A 23,277-nucleotide genomic window follows, 5' to 3' on the forward strand; every position below is an offset into this window, starting at 1 on the left:
ACAAATTAGTAAATCATGCGCACAATTTATAAATCAATCGAACAAATTAGTAAATCATGCGCACAATTTATAAATCGAGGGAACGAATTAGTAAATCATGCACACAATTTATAAATCAATGGAACAAATTAGTAAATCATGCGCACAATTTATAAATCAATGGAACAAATTAGTAAATAATGCGCACAATTTATAAATCAATGGAACAAATTAGTAAATCATGCGCACAATTTATAAATCAATGGAACAAATTAGTAAATCATGCGCACAATTTATAAATCAATGGAACAAATTAGTAAATCATGCGCACAATTTATAAATCGAGGGAACGAATTAGTAAATCATGCACACAATTTATAAATCAATGGAACAAATTAGTAAATAATGCGCACAATTTATAAATCAATGGAACAAATTAGTAAATAATGCGCACAATTTATAAATCGAGGGAACGAATTAGTAAATCATGCACACAATTTATAAATCAATGGAACAAATTAGTAAACATGCGCACAATTTATAAATCAATGGAACAAATTAGTAAATCATGCACACAATTTATAAATCAATGGAACAAATTAGTAAATCATGCGCACAATTTATAAATCAATGGAACAAATTAGTAAATAATGCGCACAATTTATAAATCAATAGAACAAATTAGTAAATAATGCGCACAATTTATAAATCAATGGAACAAATTAGTAAATAATGCTCACAATTTATAAATCGATGGAACAAATATATCGTGTGCACAATTGTAAGTGTCCTCTTTCGGAAAGTTCTAGAAACAATGTTGTGATTTTTTTTTTCTTTTGCTGTTGGAGCAAATTGTAGCACAAAACATATATTAGTTGTTAATTTTCCGTTCACCACTGCAGAAGCTGATTGACTTCTGAGAATGCATAAATGTGCAGGGTCAGTAGTTTCAATCTGATCTTCCATCCGGCTGTATCACATTACTGTGCTCTGGACTCTCAGTAGGGAGAGTTTGTGTTTGTCAGCATGTGTCTCTGTAACCGCTGAGACCCTGCAGGACGAGGGCAGCTGCCCTGTGCTCCTATCATACCGGGTAGAATGAACAGAAACACACAGAACATAACAAATGCGTCCTAACAACAGCACCTGTTTTGCTCAACAGCATGGAAAAATAAATGCATGTGAGATATTCGAGCTTTGAATGCTAGTGTGTCATTTAATTTTAGACTCTGGCATGATCAAGCATTAAGAATAGAGCTGATTTTGCTTATGCAATAAGGAAAAATCATTATTCTGAATAGAATAGTTTCTGACTGTGCCACTTTTGGCAAGAATACACCTTTGAGAGAATGATTCCCCCAGCTTTCGGCAGGTTTTCACATTAAAACCAAGAGACATAATAATGGCGATAATCTCCAGCAACAAAGAGCAGCTTTGAAGTGCTCCATCAAGAAGTACTGGTCTTATTAGAGGAACGAGACAACGTCTGAGACTGCTGGGAAAATACGTCTCCAATGCATTCTTGTGTAATTGAATGCATTTTTATTACAAATTACAACACAGTAGGTTGGTCACATAAAGGTTGGTTATTTTAGTGTATATTAACACTTTCAGTACTTTTATTTGTTTATTTTACTTAGTAATTTTGTCATTTTGAAAACATTTTTTAGTATCGTTTTTTTATATTATTTATTTTCAAATGTGTCTACATATATTTGTTTTTAAATAAATTTTTAAATAATTCCTTGCAACCAGATTAATAACATAAATTATATATATATATATATATATATATATATATATATATATATATATATATATATATATATATATAATTATTTTAAGTTAAAAAAAAATGGTTTTAGTTTTATGGTTTAAATTTAAGTTTAACCTATAATAACCGTAATACAGTATCCCCAAAATTAGTTTCCTGCTAATTAGCTGACAATTTAAGTGTTAATTCAGTTTTAATTGGACTTTTATGTTGCATTTGTTTTAAATCAAGTCTTTATCAAGCTTTGTTCCAGGTAGAAAATTGTGAAGCCCCAAGCCATGGGATCTTCATATTCATATACATTTATGTAATAAACTGTAAATAGTATTAGTTTTGTGATATAAATAGGTCAGGCTTTGAGATTGCTTCTTATTGACAAAGTAAGAGTTGTAAAGTGGTTCAGAACTGATCTTCCCTCAATAATTTATACAAGGATTACTCACGACTGCTGAATCATTTACTACATTTACTACATTTATCCAGACGCACAGCATATGTGTTCACTCAAACCATTTACTTTCCTTGTCTGCAAGCCAAAATATCACCATATATAGCACTTCCTGACGTGCCCGAGACTGCGGTTTTGGTTACTCTGGATGAAGTGTTTCCTCTGAGTTCAGATTTAGTGTAAAAACAAGGCAAAGGGTAAAAGCTTTTGTGTTCGGCTCTTAGCCACGTTTTGCACTTTTCTTTCAGAAATGCTTGTGTCATTGCCATCTCTCACCGCTCCTTTTCCTGTCAATACAGGGCCATTCTGTGGATTGTTAAAGGATTTCATGGTGAGGGTGTGTTTGTAGATTTATTAGAAAGACAGGAAATGTGCCTTTAGTTCACTGTAAAACAACTACGTTTTAATGTCTTCTCTTCCAAGAATTATAATAGGATTCTCTATTTAAAAAGCACTCTGCAATGAATTATTGCCAGCATCTTGCATACTGCCTTCTCAAAATAGAATATACACAGCCTTTATATCATATAAACATATATCCTTTATAAGATCTGGCATAGTTAAACAAAAATGTGTGTGTGTTCATTTGTGAATTGTAATGTCCTTGGGCTTTGTCTGCAGCTCTACTGTGAACTTAAGGCATGTAATGTGATATGAGTGCCTCCAGAGGTTCAGGAAAGAGCCCAACATGTAAACTTTTGAGGAATGTTCCTCTTCTGGTTTGCTAGGTGTGTCTGAGGGCTGTTTGCATAATTCACTGATCAAGATGAATAGAGGCGCTAAAAGCAAACGCTGACCTTCCTGCAGCCTTGAGGAAGAGAACACAGGCCGTCTGGATCAGAACAGATTGGCTTTAACACTCGTAATCCTTTAAGACAGAAACGCTTCGGCGTTACAAATACGCTTCATATCTGCTCTTCCCTTCAGCAAGCTTTGTGTGAAAGAGAGAAAATTGTTGTGCGTTTATATAATTTAAATGAAATATATGCACCATTTCAGCTACAATATTGTGAGATTTAGGTTAGGAAAACATTGTAGGAACGTTGTTTTGAAAAAATTTTTTAAATGTCCTGTTCGCCTTCTAGGGAACTCGCCCTCGTCTCCGTCTGCAGTGCGTGTGCATTGCATTTTTTTACGCATCCATGTTAACAGATAAGAGCTTTCACACTGCAGACTCTTGCGATCCTTCAGTGCATTTCATGATCGTAGCGTCTTCAGCAGTACAGCAATCGTTTACGCACAACTCACGAGTCTATTTTTACTGTATTGCATACACTGAATTAAAGTGAAAGTGTATTGTTCGCTCTAAACGTGACACGGACATTTTAAAATTTCACAATAAATAGATATAATTAAAGTCTGTTTCACAGGCTTTTTGGCTTGGTTTAAAACAAATTAAAATTCACTTTTAGATAAACGAGGCAACCTATGCACTTGTGTCTTGTGGAGGTAGAAAAACAAAGTTCTTTAATACACGCAGGACTGTTTGTAATACAGATTTAAATGTAAAAGGTAACAGAGCTGACTGTTTCTGTCAGTGGTAAGATTTAATTTAAAATATTTGTGACAACCTAACACAAGAACGTTATATGCTTAATAATAAAAAAATCTTAATATAAATCTAGAAGCCAAATGCATTTAATAAGCTGTTTATATTAATTGAGTTTAAACGTGAATGTCTATGAAAGATTGTGTTACTGTACTGTGATAAAAGAGGATCACAATGCTGAGGCCAACTACGTTTGTATGCATCATGGACAGCTCTGCAGGAAGACTATCTAGATTGTTATTCTGGTCAACGCGCCTTGGCATGACAGGGTTGGATTTTATTCCCCAGTGTGCCCCCCTAGTAGGCGCAGCATGGAGTTCCCTAGAAGGGGAACGTCTTGGGTTACGCATGTAATCATGGTTCCTTGAGAGGAAACGAGACACTGTGCCCCCTCGCCTTCAGCTTGCTTGTTTACGTCTTCTTCAGACAACGTTGATGACATATTCAACAGTTATGCTTTCATACTTCGGGCACCCTACCTATGACGTCATGGGCCATGTGGACCAATAGGATTGGCGTTGTTTCACATGTGCTTTAGATGCCGCGTGATACGTTTTCAAGTCGTGATTAGAACGTTGTTTAAAGGTTGCAGAAACGCTTCACATAATATTGCACTAAATTAACTTGCACCCAAAATTAAACAATATTTAAACTCTTATTTTGTATATTTTATGAAGGTTAAATATTCAGTTTTCTTGTCGTGATTATAATGTTACTTAAAGGTTACAAAGACATTTCTTAAAATGTTCTGCTAACTTTGTTATAATGTTATTTAAACTTTTAATTTTAATATTCTAAGAACATTTAAATGACCATTTTTTTGTCACGATTAAAATTATATTTTAAGATAAATGTTTCTTAGAATGTTATTTTATATTATTTAAAATATATATTTTTTTGATTATTTTAAAAAGATTGTTTTTAAAAGGTTATTTTTTATTCTTAAAACGTTAAAATATCCATTATTTTATTTTTTAAAGGTAAAAAATGAGGTTTTTGAATGTTTATTGTAATATTCTATTCTTTTTGAATGTTTTTCTCAGAAAGTTTTCTCTCAATGTCATAAGAATGTATATCAAATATTAATGAAATTAGAACATTGCATATACATTAAGAACATTTTGTCCTAATAGTCATATAACTTTTAAATAACGTTAATTAAAGTCATGAGAACTTTCCATGTTAGCTCTGGATGCCACATACAAAAATCTCCAGTTTTGTCAAAAGTCCTCTGTTTTACATTTTCTTTACATTGCTGTCTCGAGCTCTTTGCATGTTGTGTTGGTTATGTGAAAGTTTACATGTGAATGTGGTACATATATCAGTTGGTGGATCTGGGTTTGCTCTCCTCGGCGGCAGTCGCCCACACACACACACACACACACACACACACACACACATCAGAGCGATGCTGACAGACAGAGAGGAACTGCAGCTGTGTTTATCTTACTGTGGCTGCAGGGAAAGCCTGTCTGGTCTCTGCTGATTTTGTTAGTATACCACTTTTTTTTTTTGGTCCAGTCAGTTTTTAACATCTTTCATGTTTGTTTAAATTAAGTACTTATAATAAAACTTTTCTTATCTAATATAAACTACTGTGCACTGAGCAGTGTGCATGGAATACATGACAGAGAGGAGATAGAGAGAGAAACTCATTGTGACCTTATAAGAAATGCATGTTATTTGAAGGCTGTGGCTCAGATAAAAAGGACAGGACACCTAAAGCCGGCCAAGAACCTGCTGCACAAGGACTTCATCCAAGTGCAGAGAGCATGTGTATGAAAACAATGCTCCGTGAGCTTCATTATTAAAGGGATCCTTCGCCAATGAATAAACGTTGGTCATCTACACATATTAAAACAACACAAAAGATTTATAATTCCATGCTACTTCTGCTCTTTAATTAAGGTCTGCTGAAGCCATTGCTCTGTGTGAGGAACAGACTGAAATGTAAAGTGTTATAGTTCACCCAAAATCGAAAAGTAAAAAAACCGTAGTGACCTAGGCTGGATATCAAGATGTTCACTAATGTCTTAAATCTCAGTGTCACTCATAAAAAGCTGTCGTATGGGTTCAGAAGACTTTTTTATGAGTTTTTATGATGCTTTAGCATCCATTATAAAGTCTTTGAAAGTCAATGAAATGAACTAAATTTACAAGTTTCTTCTTTTGTGCTCTTGTGAAGAAAGAAAGCACTACAGATTTGAAATGGCATGAAGAGAAGTACTGCGGTGTAACTCTCGTTTTCTGGCCATTTCTGGCCAAAAAGAAATACAAAACCTGTGCTAATTGAAAGAAAACAAGTTGATAAAAATTTGAAAGGTAACAGCGTAATGTGTTATTTGCTGGCAATTTTTGAATGGGATCACCAAATTAGGTAAAGGATTTTAAGCGCAGCTTAGGAGTTAGTAGTAAATCTGTCACTGTTTTATGTTTGTGTTTCCTAAAAACATTTAAACATGTTAAATGTCTGATGAGTGGAAGTAAGCAGTGATAAACAGATCTCATCTAGCTCTCTAGCGATTAACACAAGCAGCTGCTATACTGTAATAGTACTCAACAGGGAGCTGCTTGTGTTATTCACCTCCAGTTTAAAGACTCAGTACTGACCGAAGTGGAGCAGATATTACTGTGATTTGTGTGTTTGACCTCATAACCTCATAACTAAGGCGTTGCAGTGTGAGGTGTCTTCCCTTCAAACCTCAGCCCACATCCTGTGAGAGCAACGACATAAACACAGCCTAGTGCTGAGGAAAGTGACTTTTAAAAGCAATGCTTTACAATATTGTGTTTTATATATATGATATCCCTAAAAACTAGTTGAATTTTGTTACTTTCGTGAAAAGCAGGGCTGGGCTTGATTGTTTGTTTTTAATGTAAAAAGTAATATTTTTGGCAAATGTAAAAACCCTTACAAAAAAAGCCTCAGTTGATAAATATCTAATATTAAAGGATACATTTAGAAAAGGTTTATTATTGGCTGAATTAATATGGTACTGATTTATTTTGCACTCCTAAAATATAAATATACATATTCCTTAGCTACTATGTAATTTTTAACTTTTATCATAATTTTGAAAAATATTCATATTTATGTTTACAATTGAGTTCCAATTGAATCAATAATTTTGTTATCATAATTTTGAACAAATATTTTATTGACATTACAATATTGTGTTACTCCCTAAAAAAGTAACTGTTACTTAATTACTTTTTATGTAAAGTAATACATTACAATATTGTGTTACTCTCTAAAAAAGTAACTTTGTTACTTAGTTATTTTTATGTAAAGTAACGCATTATAATATTGTGTTACTCCCTAAAAAAGTAATTGTTACATAATGACTTTTTAAGTAATGCATTAGAATATTGTGTTACTCCCCTAAAAAAGTAACTGTTACTTAATTACTTTTTATGTAAAGTAATGCATTACAATATTTTGTAACTCCCCTAAAAAGTAACTTTGTTATTTAGTTAATTTTTATGTAAAGTAATGCATTACAATATTGTGTTACTCCCCTAAAAAGTAACTATTACTTAGTTACATTTTAATGTAAAGTAATGCATTACAATATTGTGTTACTCCCCTTAAAATTGACTAGTTATGTTACTTGTGTTAGTACAAGAGATGTTCCGATTAGGGATGTGCACGATGTGTCGTTTAAGCATCGATATCGCGATGTAGGAATCCACGATAGTCATATCGCAGGATGTGTGATGTAGGCTGTCGTAGTTGATCCGTTATTCATTAACTGTGCAGGCCAGCTGCTCCCCGGCCCTTAAAGAATGTGATTCGCGGATTAATTGCACAGCTTAACCATCATAGTTTTTAAGTCCTGTCAGTTTAACAGGGTAGAGAGAGAGAGCGCGAGAAAGAGAGCGTTCGAGAGAGCGTGCGCGATAGAGAGTGTGCATGCGCGCGCGAGAGAGAGAGAGAGCGTGTGCGCGCGAGAAAGAGAGCGCGCGAGAGAGAGCACGCGAGAGAGAGAGCGTGCGCACGAGCGAGAGAGAGAGAGAGAGTGCAAGAGAGAGCGTGCGCGCGCGAGAGAGAGAGAGAGAGCCCCGGCCGCACGCTCACAGTCTTCAAACAACACGAGCACTGTCTTGCTCTCTCTCCCTCGCGCATATTAATCACTTGACACGATAGTGTTGATTTTTAAATCATTTAAAATTAGAATGTAAGTGTGCTCACCCCATTTTTGTTTGTAAGAATTTTTTTTATTAGATTTCATATCGCAATATATATCGCAGAAAAATAAAATATCGCAATGTAATTTTTCCCCAATATCGTGCAGCCCTAGTTCCGATACCCTTTTTCTCTTCCCGATACCGATTCCGATACCTGGGCTCAGGGTATTGGCCGATACCGAGTACTGATCCGATACCTGGGTGTGTATCTGTATATACAGCTGTATATACTACTAGCCCTGTGTAAATTGCTATAATTATTTTATGGTGTGCTTCAGACTTATCCCTTAATAAAACATGAACAAATACATGGTGAACTGTATTTATTACAATATTTTTATTATCTGACATGAATTTGACAGTAATATTATTTATTTTCCTAAGCGAAAAAGAACTTCAAATGCAGCCAAAAATCTAGCACCACAAACTAAAAAAGGTATTTTAGTTTTACAATATAACTGTATAAAAAACTGCAACAAATAATCTAGGAATATAAAAAATGATATTTTAACCAGATAATCTCTTTACAACAAAACAAGTAAAAAACAAGCAACAGTCTAGGCATATTTATTATTATTAATAGAGATGTATTATTATTACTACATAGAGACATAGTTAAATCTAATGTAGGCTACAACAATAGCTTAATATATTGTAAATTTACTCACGTTAACATTTATTTTGATGGTTTGCCATGAAGATCTTTGAGTGTCTGTGTTTATGATATGACAGTTTTCTCAAATGAAACGGTAAATTCTCATGAAGTGACGGTTTATGCGTTCGTGTCCTCATATAGTGACACACGGCAGAGACTACAAAACAGCGAGCTCCCGCGCATCTGCGCCCATCACCCACAGAGATGTAGAATTTGCAGGAGTAATATTTAAATAGTATTTTGCAGTTTAATATTCACAGACACTAGTATATATTCGGCTACAGTCTGGAGTCCTGCGCTTAGACTTACACGGAAGTGACTGAACGCAACTGCGGGGATCGAGTGTACTCGGGAGTCTGTAACTTACTACCGATACTAAAGAGACGCTGGTATCATCACATTTTTTAATTTTCAGTACCGACTTGGTAGTGAAGTGGCAGTACTTGTGGCATCCCTAGTCACCATTTTACTATCTGGTTGGTCCAGTATGAAATAGTGCTAAACAGCGGACATACTGCTAACCACTGATCTATAATATAGAAGTGGCTTCACTGTCTGTTGGCAGTTTAGAACGAGATGAGCGATCCAGTCATATATAGATCAGTGCTGCTAACGTGTTTTCATTTCTTCTTCGCTCCTCTAAACAGGGGTTGCTGGTGGCAACACAGCACAACTTCCTGTGTTTGCAATGCATTCTGAGCAGCGAAGAAGAACCGTACAGCGGTTAGGCAAAGCTAGTGGTCATAACTAGGTCTTGTTTAAGAAAATGGTATCGGATCGGTATATGGGTTCATGTACTCGCCGATGCCAGAATTTGTTGTGGTATCGGTGATATTTCCGATACTAGTATCGGAATCGGAACAACTCTAGTTACTACCCCAAAAAAAGTAACTTTGCTACTTAGTTAGTTTTTATGTAAAGTAATGTATTACAATATTGTGTTACTTCCTAAAAAAGTAACTGTTACTTAGTTACTTTTTAATGTAAAGTAATGCATTACAATGTTTTGTTACTCCCCTAAAAATGTACTAGTTATGTTACTTGGTTACTTTTTTATGTAATGTATTACAATATTGTGCTACTCCATAAAAAAGTAACTAGTTTTGTTACTTAATTTTTATGTAATCAATTACAATATTATGTCACCCCCCCCCCAAAAAAAAGTTACTTAGTTACTTTTTATGTAAAGTAATGCATTATGTTACTTTTGCAATTGCTACTTAATATATTATTTTTTTGTAAATTAAAAAAAGGTAATTTGTTACCTGAAAAAAAGTAATCTGATAACTTGTCACCCACAATGCTTGCCTAAGTTTTCTAAAAGTTTTGAAGATGGAAGTCAAGCCTTGCTTTATTTTCTCTAACTGTATTGAATGCTTTCCATCTGGTATCTTGCACAATGGCTGTCGCTTGGATTTCCCTGAGTTTAATCAGGTTTGCTTGTTTAAGTGATCAGGCTAAAGCCAGAACTCAGATACTCTAGAGCATCATGGTGATTAGAAACGAGAGAAGGGAACACAAAAACACATCTGAGCTCTCTTTCCCAGCTCTGTTTGTGCTTGATAAGAGAATACGTCTCTCTGGAGATGTCCTCTGCAGCTCTTTTATAGTGACGGTTGCCACACTGGAGTATCTGTCGTGACTGAGGAATATTGGACGACTGTTGTTTGTCGAAGCCTTATCATGCAGTGTGTTATAAAATATATTTGTATTGTGGTGTATAACTGATTTTTGAGACCTGGGACAAAACAATTACTTAAAATGATAAGAAAGTCACTAGAGCTTGGTATGGAAATGTGCTTTGTGATTTTTTTTTAATGTTATTTACATAAAATAAACTGTTGCTTTATTTCAGGACACAGGAATATGTATTTTAAATAACCATTAACAACAAAACATAACTAAAGTAAATCTTCTTTAATACTAGTCAATCTAGACATCATAATCGCATAATAATGTACATCATGAAAAATTTAGATTTACTTTAGATTTGCCACAGATGAACAGATTTAACACTTATTAATTTCTTGTGTTTTTTAAGATTAACTTTAAGTGAGAATGAAGGATGGCAAAGATAATCGAAATGTAAAAGTAGGAGAAATGAGCATAAAATATCCAACATCAGTTGATAAAATCTGTAATAAAATCTGTAATAAAATCTGTAATATCGGTTTAATTATTTATCATACACTTCTAAAGGATGCATGTTCATGTTCCTGAGCTACTGTGTAATTTTGTAATATTGTGAGTTCCAATGTAATTATTATTTTTCATTAAAATTTAGAAAAATATTTACAATTATTGATGAATCTGTTTACGTTATGAGTTCTAGATTATTAATTTTTTATCATAATAAAAAAAATCATACATATTCATAGTTCTGCTTATATTCTGAGTTCTAATGGAATTTACATTTCATCTAGAAACTATGCATATTTATTCACTTCATATATTAACTAAAGAGACACCATGCTCTACAGGACAGCTCAAATATTATATTTTGATTTTAAAAATGTATAATAATCTTAATATTTTTTGTGCATTTTTACAAATAGAATTTTTTTTTGTGCGCTTTTTTGCGAGCATGATGCTCTCAAGATCATGGGTTTGTTTCCCACTGAAATTCCCATGCATCAAATCCAATATGCTTGCGTTCTCTGTGCTACATATGATATCATTTAGTTTGGGAACAGTGCATTTGAATTGATGTTGGTGTTCCCTCAGGACTCCAATCTCACGAAGCACACAAACCTGCCGGATCTCCCAGCATGCTTTCAGCTGTCCATCCTGCCATGGACTCCCTGCATCTACCTGTGGCTCACGTCTCCTTTCTACATCCTCTATCTCAAGAGGAACAACAGAGGATACATCATGATGTCTATATTGAACAGAATCAAAACGGTAGGCGATGTGAACGTCTCTGAGGTGTGCTGGAGTTCTCTGCTATCTATTTGTAATAATTCGTTGTCTGTGTGTGTGCAGGTTCTCGGCTTGATATTGTGGATCGTGTGCTGGACAGACCTGTTTGCTTCATTTCACGAGATGAGCCAGAATCAGTCTAAACCCCCAATATATTTCGTTACTCCTCTAATAGTTGGCATGACAATGGTAAGTGTGAATCTGTCCCGCGTGTCAGATCTTAAAATCATTTTCAGATCTTTCATTTAACAATGTCTCATTGTCATAACCTCCTAGCATGTCTAAAAACAGATCAACACTAAGCACAAGATTTGATAGGCTTTAGTTTTTTTCACAAGTGATCTAAAAGAAATCTAAAAGCAGTCTGATTGCATTACCTAAAAGTTTTATCATGTAATTTGGAACAAATCAATAAAATGAATGACTCCACTTATATTGTGTGCACAATCTAAAAGTCAGTATATGTGCTCAGAAGGAAGTTGTATTTCATGTTTTGTGAGATTTTCGCTGTCGTTTATCTCTTCTAGCTGTTAGCCACATTCCTGATCCAGTATGAGAGGCTGAAAGGTGTGCAGTCGTCCGGTGTGCTCTTCATATTTTGGACGATCTCAGTGTTGTGTGCCATCGTGCCTTTCCGCTCCAAACTCATGTATCAGGTCAGTTTGTCCGCTTTAAGCAGATATTCCACTATGAAGTCTAACCATTGATGTGCGACTCTCTCCCCTCCTGCACTTTTCCCTCCCGATTTATTCCTCACATGCATCTTTTGACCTACATGTTCAGCTTTCTCTCGGCTCTGAAGGAGTTCAGTTAAGGCCATGTTTTGAGAGAATAGGGCTGCTGTTGTTCCTAAAACCTGCTTCAAGACAGCTTATCTAACTCACAGAGCAACAAACATAACTCAAGGCTGGCGCTGTTTTCCAAGTCAAATGAGTCTGATTCTTGCTTCTGGTTATGACAAATGCCATCTGATTTAGAATTTTGAATAATAAATGATATGCATTTGACAGACGCTTTTATTCAAAGTGAATCACATTGCATTTAAAGTATATTTATTCACTTCATGCATTCCCTGGGGACTGAACCCATGAATTGAGATGCCATGCTATGCAGGAACGCTCAAATGTAGCTAGAAATATATAACAACATTAGTCATGTTTGTGCATGGTTGTGCATGATGCATTTTTCAGATATATTAATTTAATAATAGTTATATTGTTTGTGCATGTTTTGCATTATTCATATTCAGACATATTAATTTAATAATATTAGTGCTGTCAAATGATTAATCACGATTAATCGCATCCAAAATAAAAGTTTTTATTTACATAATATATGAGTGTGTACTCTCTATATTTATTATGTATGTATAAATACAAACAAACACATGCATGTATATATTTAAGAAAAATATACTGTTTATATATTAAATATATTATATATAATATAATAATATATATTTTCAAAATATATACTGTATGTTTGTGTATTTATACATACATAATAAATGAACACCGTACACACTCATATATTATGTAAATAAAAACTTTTATTTTGGATGCGATTAATCGTGATTAATTGCCAGACAGCACTTAATAATATTAATATTTTTTCTGCAAGTTTTGCATTTTAAGTTTTCAGTTATATTTAATACAATTAATGTTTCTTGTGCACGTTGTGTGCATTATAAATTTTTCAGATACTGTATATTAGTTGAATGCTAATGTTCTAATCTAAAATTTTTCAGATATATTGATTTAATAATATTAACATGGCTCACACATGTTTTGCATTCCAAATTGTCAGATAAACTCATAATATGAATAATGTTTGTGCATGTTATGCATTTGCATTGTTTAGAATATTAATATCTGCGTTATAATTAGTTTTAGATATTTTATCACATGGTGTTTAGGTTATAAAGATTCATTCGTTTTAAAATACTTTCTCTGTAAGCATGATGAGGATATAGAACTAAAAGTCAGCTCTTTGTAGGTTAATTTCCTCAAAATGTTGGGACATTATTCAAAACATCATCCTGACAGAAAGCGTGACTGCTGGCGTGAGTGTGGGGTGAGAGCCTGATGTGAACAGGCTTGGTCTGACATTGTGAAATCAAATAAGAGCTAGATATCATAAAGAGCAGGGTTGTGAGGAATAAGGACACGCTCAGGGCCGAGGGGTTTGTGATGCTGTGTGTAGAGATGTTACGATTACATGATAAAGCAGCGTTCTCTGTTTTCAGAACGGGGTCGAAGACAAGCTGCGCTTCACCATGTTCTACATTTACTTCGGCCTCACCCTGATTCAACTCATCCTATCATGCTTCAATGAAAAGCCTCCTCTCTTCTCCAGCGTGGTCACAGATCCTGTAAGTGTGTGTGTGTGCGTGCTCGTGCTCGTGTGTGTGTGTGATCTAGGGCCAGCGGTAACCGTCATGCTTTGAAAATACAAGATTGAATAAAAGAATGATTTAGAGCCATCAACTGTAGATTATGTGGATCTGTGAACATTAGAAAGGTCAGAACAGCAAACTAAAAAGTGCCTGTGGTGTTTTCATTGGATTTTCAGAATGCTTGTCCAGAAATCACTGCTGGTTTCCTCTCCAAAATGACCTTTTGGTGGTTTACTGGGTGAGTAATATGAAGTAAAATATAATCTAATGTTAAAAGCTGTTCTCACAACCTACACTAATGTTATATTAATGTTAGGACAAGACGTTCCTAAAGTAAGGTGTATGGAACTTTCTTATAGCTCCTTTAATATTTGATGTACATTCAGTATACATTCAACTCTTTGATGATATTTGCACATGACTTTTTAAAGTTCTTAGAATATTAAAAGTAGACTTTCAAATTGTGTTACATTTGAGAATAAAACTGGATGTTTAAAACTTGTATAAACATTTCACAACAACGTTTCCACAACATTTTTATAACCTGAATTTGTTTAGTTTACATTGCTTTTGGCCCAAATGTTTTCTCTCAAGCCAAAGTGTAAGATTTAAAGGGATAGTTCACCAAAAAATTGACATGGTCTCATATCTTTCCAAAGCCTCTAGGATTTTCTCTCCTCTCTGAAACATAAAAGAATATATATTTTTTAAGAAATGAATAGGTTCTTCAAAATATCTTCTTATAGTATTTGGATTCTGTAGAGGATAGAGAACATGGGTGTGAGTAAATGATGACAGAACTGTTTTTGGGTGAACTGTCCCTTTAATTCAACACAACAGAAATAAAAGCACTGAAAAATGACTGTCCAGTGCTAGAAGAATTCTTGTTTCTAAGACAGATGTTTGTCTGTGTTTTACAGCTTGGCGATCAAAGGCTATAAATCCCCGCTGGAGAATAAAGACCTGTGGTCGCTGAACAAGCAAGACAGTTCAGAGCTGGTGGTTCCCAATCTGCTCAGTGAATGGGAGGTGGAGAAATCCAAGGCACAGAGGTACAGTATGCATTAAAACAAAAAATGAAGTGTTTGTCGTGTTTCTTGTTTTGGACTGCCTTTCTGGATATTGACCTTTTGCCTGACTGGATTCAGATTTTTGGATTCTCCTAATAAAGCACTGCAACTGGATCTCTCTGTTTGTGTGTGCGATTCGTGACAGTAACACTAAGCTTCATTTTTTTTCCCTCCAAAATTCCAAATTCCATTTTTTTTTTCAGTTGTAATTGTGCGTTTGATGTGCCCATTTTTGGTGACCTTTTAAGCATGCTTTTAAAAGTCTTAAATGACAGTAAAGAACTGGGAGAAAACCCAGATATCTGTCAAATCCACGTTAGCTGCATCAAGTTTTTAAAGAGACAGTGCTGCTTTTAAAGTGAAGCCTGCTGCAGTCTGTCATTATGCGCGAAACTATTGTTATGCTACTAAAATGTAATCTTTTGCCTCTCGTGATTAGTCACGGCAAAGGACTTTGATGGGATTTTGGCTATATTTATTCAAAGATATGTATGCGTGTATCTTTACAGCGTGGCGCGGCTGGAATAAACCATAGACCGCAGTCAGCTTCAGTGCTCATATCAGAGCCGTTTCCAATGCAGTTTTGCTAATTATTTCTTTTTCGCTCTGCCTGAAAAACCACCTCATGCGTGCATAAAAACATTTTTGAAGCAATGTGCAGGGTAATGGAAATGCACCTATTGATAAAAATCAAAGAACAAAAGAAAATCTGTCGTTTAAAAATATCACTTAAGTATTTGAAATATAATTTAAATGTGTAGTTTTATGTGAAGACTGAATTAAGTTTACTTTAATGAAAACTTCTAATATTTTTCAAAGCCTTTTGAAGGTTAAAAATAATATAAATCTATATAAAATATAAAAAATAAATAATCAGTTATACTGTAATGTTGAATTTCTATAATTAATAGCTAATATTGAGGGAAAAATGCATTAAATAGAGACATCATTCTGTAGCCATATTGCAATTAATGATGCCTTAATTAATAATACATTTTACAAAAAATTCAATAATAGTGCAATATGCTTTTTTTCTCTCTCTCTCAGACTTTCTGTTGTGTATTGTAATTTTTTAACGTTCACACGGGCATGATGAGCTTCTGTTTTCATTATTTGCAGCTTGTTTGATATATTAATATAAGGGAAGGGTATTTTGCACAAGCATCAGATAAATATTTATTTTTGCAGGTGTTTTTAGTGTAGAATGACACTTGAGTCCAGGTTCAGCTTTGCCTTTTGATTTCCCAAAACTAATGCATTTAAATTCATGCTTCTATTTGTTCAGTTTATGCATTCACTGGAAATTGAACCCGGGACCTTGACACAGCTGCTGAAAGAGTCATTTAAACCTCAGAAGATCATCCGTTCTTGTTTGTCTGTGCAGTGAGCCGAGTGTGAAGGAGCAGGCCGCGTTTAGGAAGACAAGCCCGGACGCTGAACCCAACCATGTGAGCGTCAGTCCAGAGGAGGAGGAGGTTCTGCTGTCCAAGAGAAAGGAGGCACGACAGCCTTCGTTCCTGCGGGCCCTTCTCAGGGCCTTCGGGCCCTACTTCCTCATCGGCTCCGCTTTCAAACTCCTGCAGGATCTTATTACCTTCGTGAACCCTCAGCTGCTCAGGTGAAGCATCATTCCCAGCCAGAGAGGATCACTATTAGTAATGATTTTACGATAGGGAAGGTAGTACATGTTCACAGGGTTGTGACGAGCTTCTGTTTCCATGCATGGTACAGTAGCTGCTGATATTATGATTCATGATTAATAAATTCAAGGTATTGATTTAGTCCGAACAGCTGTAATATTGTTTGTCACAGTAGCTGCTGTGCCTTTAACATTTACCTAGACCTGGGTTTTATTACGGGCATGGATTTATTTTGTTTGCTTGTAACAGGAAGAGCAAACACGAATTACGCAGATTAGCTGGAATGTGGTGTAAAAATTATCTTTTATATCACTGTTTTCCATAGAAGCCTGCAGAATCGTTTGCATGTTGTTTTCTTTTCTTCACATATGTGCTGTTCATACTCTGTGTCTGTGTTTTGCAATGCAAACCAAATGCAAATATGTTTCTCTAGAGTCCTTTTTACTATTTTGAATCAGGCACTTCTAGTCAAAGGTTTGAAATAATTACATATTTATTGGATCAAAAATACAGTAGAACTGTGAAATATTGTTACAATTAAATTTTTTTTTAACAGATTTCTATGTGAATCTCTCTGTTAAAACATAATTTATTTCTGTGATGCACAGCTGTATTTTCAGCATCATTCCTCCAGTCCAGAAACATTTTTTGATTATTATCAATGATGAAACCCGATATTTTTTTGTGGGGACTGTGATATTTTTCAAGATTCTTTGATGAACAGAAAGTTCTAAAGACCAGCATTTATTTGAAAATAAATTCAAAATTCAAAAATTCAAAAATTCAAAAATTCAAAAATTCAGCTTTGATCACAGGAATATGTTACATTTTAACAGATATTCACTTTGAAAACAGATATTTAAAATTGTAATAACATTTCGAATTTTTTTTTACTATATTTACTATATTTTCTGTCAAATAAACATATACTCTGTCAACAGATGAGGAAAACTTCCAAAGCCAAACTTTTTCCTGGTAGTGTCTACAGTTGATGATAAATGGAAACCACAATGGAGAGAGGTGTGTTTTTAACGTGATTCTCCTTGTATTATCAGGATGTTGATTGAGTTCACCAAACAGTCCAATGCCCCGCTGTGGTGGGGTTACTCGCTGGCGTTCCTCATGTTCGGCACGTCCCTCTTACAGACCCTCATCCTGCATCAGCACTTTCAGTACTGCTTCGTCACAGGCATGAGGCTGCGCTCGGGAATCATCGGAGCCATTTACAGGAAGGTAGCCTACAGATGTCTCCCTGAGAATAAAGAAAACTCATTCTTCGAAACACCTTCTTTTGTGTCACACAGAAGAATTAAATGCATAACACATAAAAGTAATGCAATATTTAATGAGTTAATGATGACATTTTTGGTGAATCATATATGTGACCCTGGATCACAAAACCAGTCACAAGGGACAATTTTTTGAAATGGAGATTTATACATCATCTGAATGCTGAATAAATAAGCTTTGTTTGTTACTAAAACATGGTTTGTTATGATCTGACGATATTTGTCTGAGATACAACTATTTGAAAATCTGGAATCTGAGGATGCAAAAAAAAAAATCAAAATATTGAGAAAATCATCTTTAAATTTGTCCAAATAAAGTTGTTAGCAATGTGCATTACTAATAAAAAAATAAGTTTTAATATATTTACAGTAGAACATTTACAAAATATCTTCATGGAACATGATCTTTACTTAATATCCTAATGATTTTTGGCACAAAAGAAAAATCTATTATTTTGACCCATACAATGTATTTTTGGCTATTGCTATAAATATCCCCAAGATACTTAAGTCTGCTTTTGTGCTCCAGGGACACATATTTTTTAGCAGTCTATAGGAGTAAATAATAAGAACTATATAATTATTCGAAACATCATAGTACATACAAATACTGCATACTGGTCTGTTACCTGGGGAATGTGTTTTTTTTTGCCATGGGATTAAAAAAAAATTACAAACTTTTATCTTGAAACCCAGAGATATTTAAAAACACAGAATTGCATGACAAAAAAAAGTCAAAAACAAAATTTGGCAAATATAAACTTGTAATTGCAAGAAATAAAGTCAGAATCCTAAGATAAAAAAGTCACAGTTAGCCATTTTTATTGTTTATTCATCAGCGGAAAAGATCTTCCAAAAAGGAACCACATGAGTAAATGATGACAACATGCTAGTTATACAGTAGGGCTTTCACAGTTCTTTGATTATATCAGAAACTGTACCTTTCCAAACTCAAATGAACTCTCCATGCTCTAGTATTACAGGTTTGACCATTTATTTTTATAAATGTAGTTGGGTTCATACAGTACATGTCAGAGAAAGTGCATTGAGCCTCAAAGAAAACTCTAAACACTGATACTCGAGCTTATATCAACAGATACTTGCACTCGAATGTGTTATCCCTGTCCTGACTATATTACTGTGAGAAGCAAGAGTTACAGTTACAATATAAGCATTAAACCTTCTACTGCATATTGTGAGATAAAGGCTGAATTACTTTCACAGTACTTAAATACACATCGTCTTTTATTTGCACTCACAGTTTAACAAGTACTTCAAAAATGCAATAAAAAAATTAGACGTGCAGAAAAAAATGAAACTTATTAACTTCTAAAACTGTTTTAATGTTAATTCCAGCATGACAATGCGCCGAGAGTCACGATGACAGACGGTGATTTAAATAAACTCCAGCCTTTGTGTGATTTTGGCGTCTGACCTCTGCTCTACTACTCTACTCCACACGAGTAAAAGAACTGAATAGAATAAAGATTTGAGTTGTGGTAGGTGTGGTGTGGTGTAAGGGTGACGGTGCACTTTCACACACGTGCACTTTTACCCAGATCTGCGTAATAACTCGTGGGTGTGAAATGTTCCTGAAATTCTGCGTCGTCATATGATATTGCATTAGTAAAATCATTGAAATGCATCAACAGTTCAATGCAATAACTACTCTGATATTTGTTTATTATGTGGTACTGAACGGCTAGCATGTTCATGTAGCATGCATGTATGAAATGGTGTTCCATATTACATCAAGTCCAAAACATAGTACACATTTTATCTAGTAGAAACTTTTTTAGGTTTTTATTGCTCTTTATTGCTTTAGACCTTTTGTGGAAGATAAGCTGCAAAAAAACGAACCTGTTACACTGTAAAAAAAATAGTCCACAAAAATGTAAAACGGGGTTAATTGTCAATTTATTTATTTTTTTTATTTTTTTAAAATCCTAAATAATTGTGTCAAAGTTACAACCCACATTGCATGTATTTATTATTATTTATTACAGAATTTTTTATCTTGTTAAATTAAATTATTCTAATTGTTTTTGCATTATGACAATAAAAATAACTTTTTTAGTTTTTAGCATTTTACATTATTGTTTTGGTTCGTGGAAACCTGTTTAACAACTACAGAGATATTATTATTATTATTATTATTTATTACTATAAACTTTAAATGTATTTGCTGACAGCAAAATGTAGTTGAAATTAATTCAATTAGTAGTTGTTTATGCATTATGACAGCAAAATGTAGTTGAAATTAATTCAATTAGTAGTTGTTTATGCATTATGATACATTATGAGTTTATGCTGATTTGTGGAAACTTGTTTGACAACAACAGACATTATTTATTTGTATTTATTATTTTGTTATCCACCTTAAATTACTTTGGCAGAAAATTAAGTTGAAAAGTAGAAATGAAATGATTGGTTGTTATTGGATTGTGACAATGAAAAATAAAATAAAGATTTTTAAAATTTTTACTGGTTTGTGGAAACTACAGAAATCAACCCCTTTATATTGAAATGTTAATGTAAAATCTAGTTAAAATCAAAGTAGAGATTTAATTATTAGTTGTTTTTGAATTGTGACAATCTGTGCTGGTTTGTGGAAACCTGTTTGACAACAGTAAAGGTATTATTTATTATTATTTAATACTGAACTACTTTAAATTACAGGTTCAGAAAATAGAGTTAAAATTGAAACAAGTTTGACAGCTACAGAGATAGTAATATTTATTACTTTTTCTACCCCTTCAAATCTAATTGCTCATGAAAAATGTTGTTGAAATTGAAGTAGAAATTAGTTGTTTTTTGGATTGATTTAAAAAAAAAATTATTTTTACAGTCAATGCTGGTTTGTGGAAACCTGTTTGACTGCTACAGAGATATTATTTATTATTACTTTTTACTGAACATTTTTAGCAGCTCAAAATTGAATTAATGATTTGGCACTTTTTTGTTGTGTGGCATTTTATTACTGCTGTCTTATTATTAATCGCTAACCTTTTTTGCCAACTTTAAGTTGAATTATCACAAATAAAGCTTGATAAAATCAATCTGAAATAAAAGTCAAATTAAATCAGTAGTTGATTTGTATTACGAGAATGAAAAGAGAGATTTTTCCAGTTTATTCAGATATGTGGAAGGATTACATATTTGTTATTTTCTAGTACTTTCAAACGATTAATCGCGATTAATCGCATGCAAAATAAAAGTTTTTGTTTACTTTCTATATGTTGGTGTCCTGTATATATTTATTATGTATATATAAATACACTCACATAAAGAATATATTTTGAAAATAATTATGTTATACACTTATATATTCATATTCTTATATTTTGTATTACATATAAATATATCGAACATAGTAACATAAAATATTTTTCTTAAATATATACATGCATGTGTTTGTATTTATATAGACATAATACATATAGACAGTATACACACATATAGAATGTAAAAGAAAACGTTTATTTTGGATGTGATTAATCGCGATTAATCGTGATTAATCGCGATTAATCGTTTGACAGCACTGAGTTTTTTTCATTACTACTTAAGACTTTTTCAGCAGCTGGATCACCGATGCGTTCTGTGCCGTTTCTGAGAGTTTGTGGTTTCTCTGCAGGCTCTAGTGATCACGAACGAGGCCAAGCGCTCGTCCACGGTCGGCGAGGTGGTGAACCTGATGTCTGTGGACGCCCAGCGCTTCATGGATCTCGTCACTTTCCTGAACATGCTGTGGTCAGCGCCGCTGCAGATCATCCTGGCGCTCTTCTTCCTCTGGCAGGTACAGCGCCACACATTTCAACACATCTACACGCTTCCTCTGCCTTCTGTTGCTCAAAAGATAATCATATTCACACAGAATGTTTCTCTTATAAAATGTGCGGCAGGTTTGGGTTCTTAAAAGAGATAGTTAATGTAAATCTTTAATGCTTTTAAGCCATGTAATCATGCATTTTTAAAAAAAGGCAGTATGTAAGGGAACAATATTGTAAAGAAAAGTAAAAAAAAAAAATGGTTTGTGTTTTCCGGGAGCCATTGAAATTCAAGACACTTAAAATATTCTGTATATCTTCAGTAAATATCATGTTAATAATATTGTTGATCAGGGTTATTATCATTAATGAAACCTAATCTAAAACCATACTTTTTTTTTTTTTTTGCTAAATTAATTAAATACTGAAACTGCTCATTTTTTATTTAGTTTAACTTGACGTACTAGGATAACTAAAACTAAAGAAAATGCATAAATCAATTGACTTTTAATAATAATGATTATTATTAAATTAATCATTCTTAAATTAATAAAGAATAGATAAATTAAAATAACATTTAAAAAAACTAATGAAAATGATAATTTTAGCTAAAATGAAAGTGAAAATAAAATGATAAAAAAATTATAAAACATTGTTTTTACTTGTAATAAAATAAACATTAATTGAAATAAAGAATTGAAATTTATTTTTATTTCACTTCTTTCATTTAGTAGCCAATGCAAAGGCAACATTTCTCATTTTCCTTTAGTTTAAATTGAAGTATTAAAATAACTAAAACTAAAGAAAAATTCATAAATAAATTAATTGTAATTATAATTATAAACAAAAAACATTGTTAAAACAAATTAATTTATTAATACTTTAATAGAAAATTAATAGAAAAACTTAAAAATCTTAAAAAACTAAGATGAAAATCAAATAATAAAACATTTAATGATCATTAACTAAGCCTAATCTAAAACCATTTAAAAAAAAATTAAAACATTTTAATTATGTAATGAAAATTAATTAATGAAAATGACAAAAACTACTTTAGTCAAATTACTAAAGCTTAAGCTAAAATGAAAGTGAAAATAATTCAAAAATAAATCTTATCTAAATATAATCAAATATGCCAGTTATTGTGTTGGGAAACAGTCTGAATCCCAGATGTGTGAGAGTTTTGTGTCTGCTGTTCAGAATCTGGGTCCGTCGGTTCTGGCCGGTGTGGCTGTGATGGTTCTGCTGATCCCTCTCAACGCTTTCATCGCCATGAAGACCCGAACATACCAGGTTCAGCTCTCTTCTCTTCTTCAGTTCTTTATCAATGTTTGCGTCTGCTCAGAGGTTTTTGCAGCTTATGCTCATCAGACTTTCACATTTAGGAGAAGTTTCTAGCGAGCCTTCGTTTCCTCTTAAAGAGACAGATCACTAATTAAACTGGAAACAAAACACCATGTGAAGTCATTTCTGTCTGCACGCCACACCAGGCTTATTATAGTTAATAAAATGTATATATATATAATTTTTGTTTTTTAAACAGAAATAAAATAACATCATAACTTGACACAAATGGTCAATTTTTACATTTAGTCGATGCTAGT

The 23,277-nt window shown here is 33.4% G+C and overlaps 1 protein-coding gene across 4 annotated transcripts in view; it reads left to right on the forward strand.

Annotated features, from left to right (window-relative positions):
* Positions 1-23,277, forward strand: part of abcc3 (ATP-binding cassette, sub-family C (CFTR/MRP), member 3) — a 217,967-nt gene that overhangs the window by 170,825 nt on the left and 23,865 nt on the right. For 3 of the 4 annotated variants that reach the window (XM_052570620.1, XM_052570619.1, XM_052570622.1), the window contains exons 2-11: positions 11,318-11,494; positions 11,576-11,701; positions 12,040-12,168; positions 13,758-13,883; positions 14,084-14,145; positions 14,828-14,959; positions 16,362-16,595; positions 17,673-17,850; positions 21,541-21,702; positions 22,874-22,966. In XM_052570620.1, the coding sequence (XP_052426580.1) occupies positions 11,318-11,494; positions 11,576-11,701; positions 12,040-12,168; positions 13,758-13,883; positions 14,084-14,145; positions 14,828-14,959; positions 16,362-16,595; positions 17,673-17,850; positions 21,541-21,702; positions 22,874-22,966 (1,419 nt within the window). The remainder of the gene's footprint in view (positions 1-11,317; positions 11,495-11,575; positions 11,702-12,039; positions 12,169-13,757; positions 13,884-14,083; positions 14,146-14,827; positions 14,960-16,361; positions 16,596-17,672; positions 17,851-21,540; positions 21,703-22,873; positions 22,967-23,277) is intronic. The other variant, XM_052570621.1, reaches the window with a different exon arrangement.

This window comes from Carassius gibelio, chromosome B12 (assembly GCF_023724105.1).
Source record: "Carassius gibelio isolate Cgi1373 ecotype wild population from Czech Republic chromosome B12, carGib1.2-hapl.c, whole genome shotgun sequence".
NCBI lineage: Eukaryota > Metazoa > Chordata > Actinopteri > Cypriniformes > Cyprinidae > Carassius > Carassius gibelio.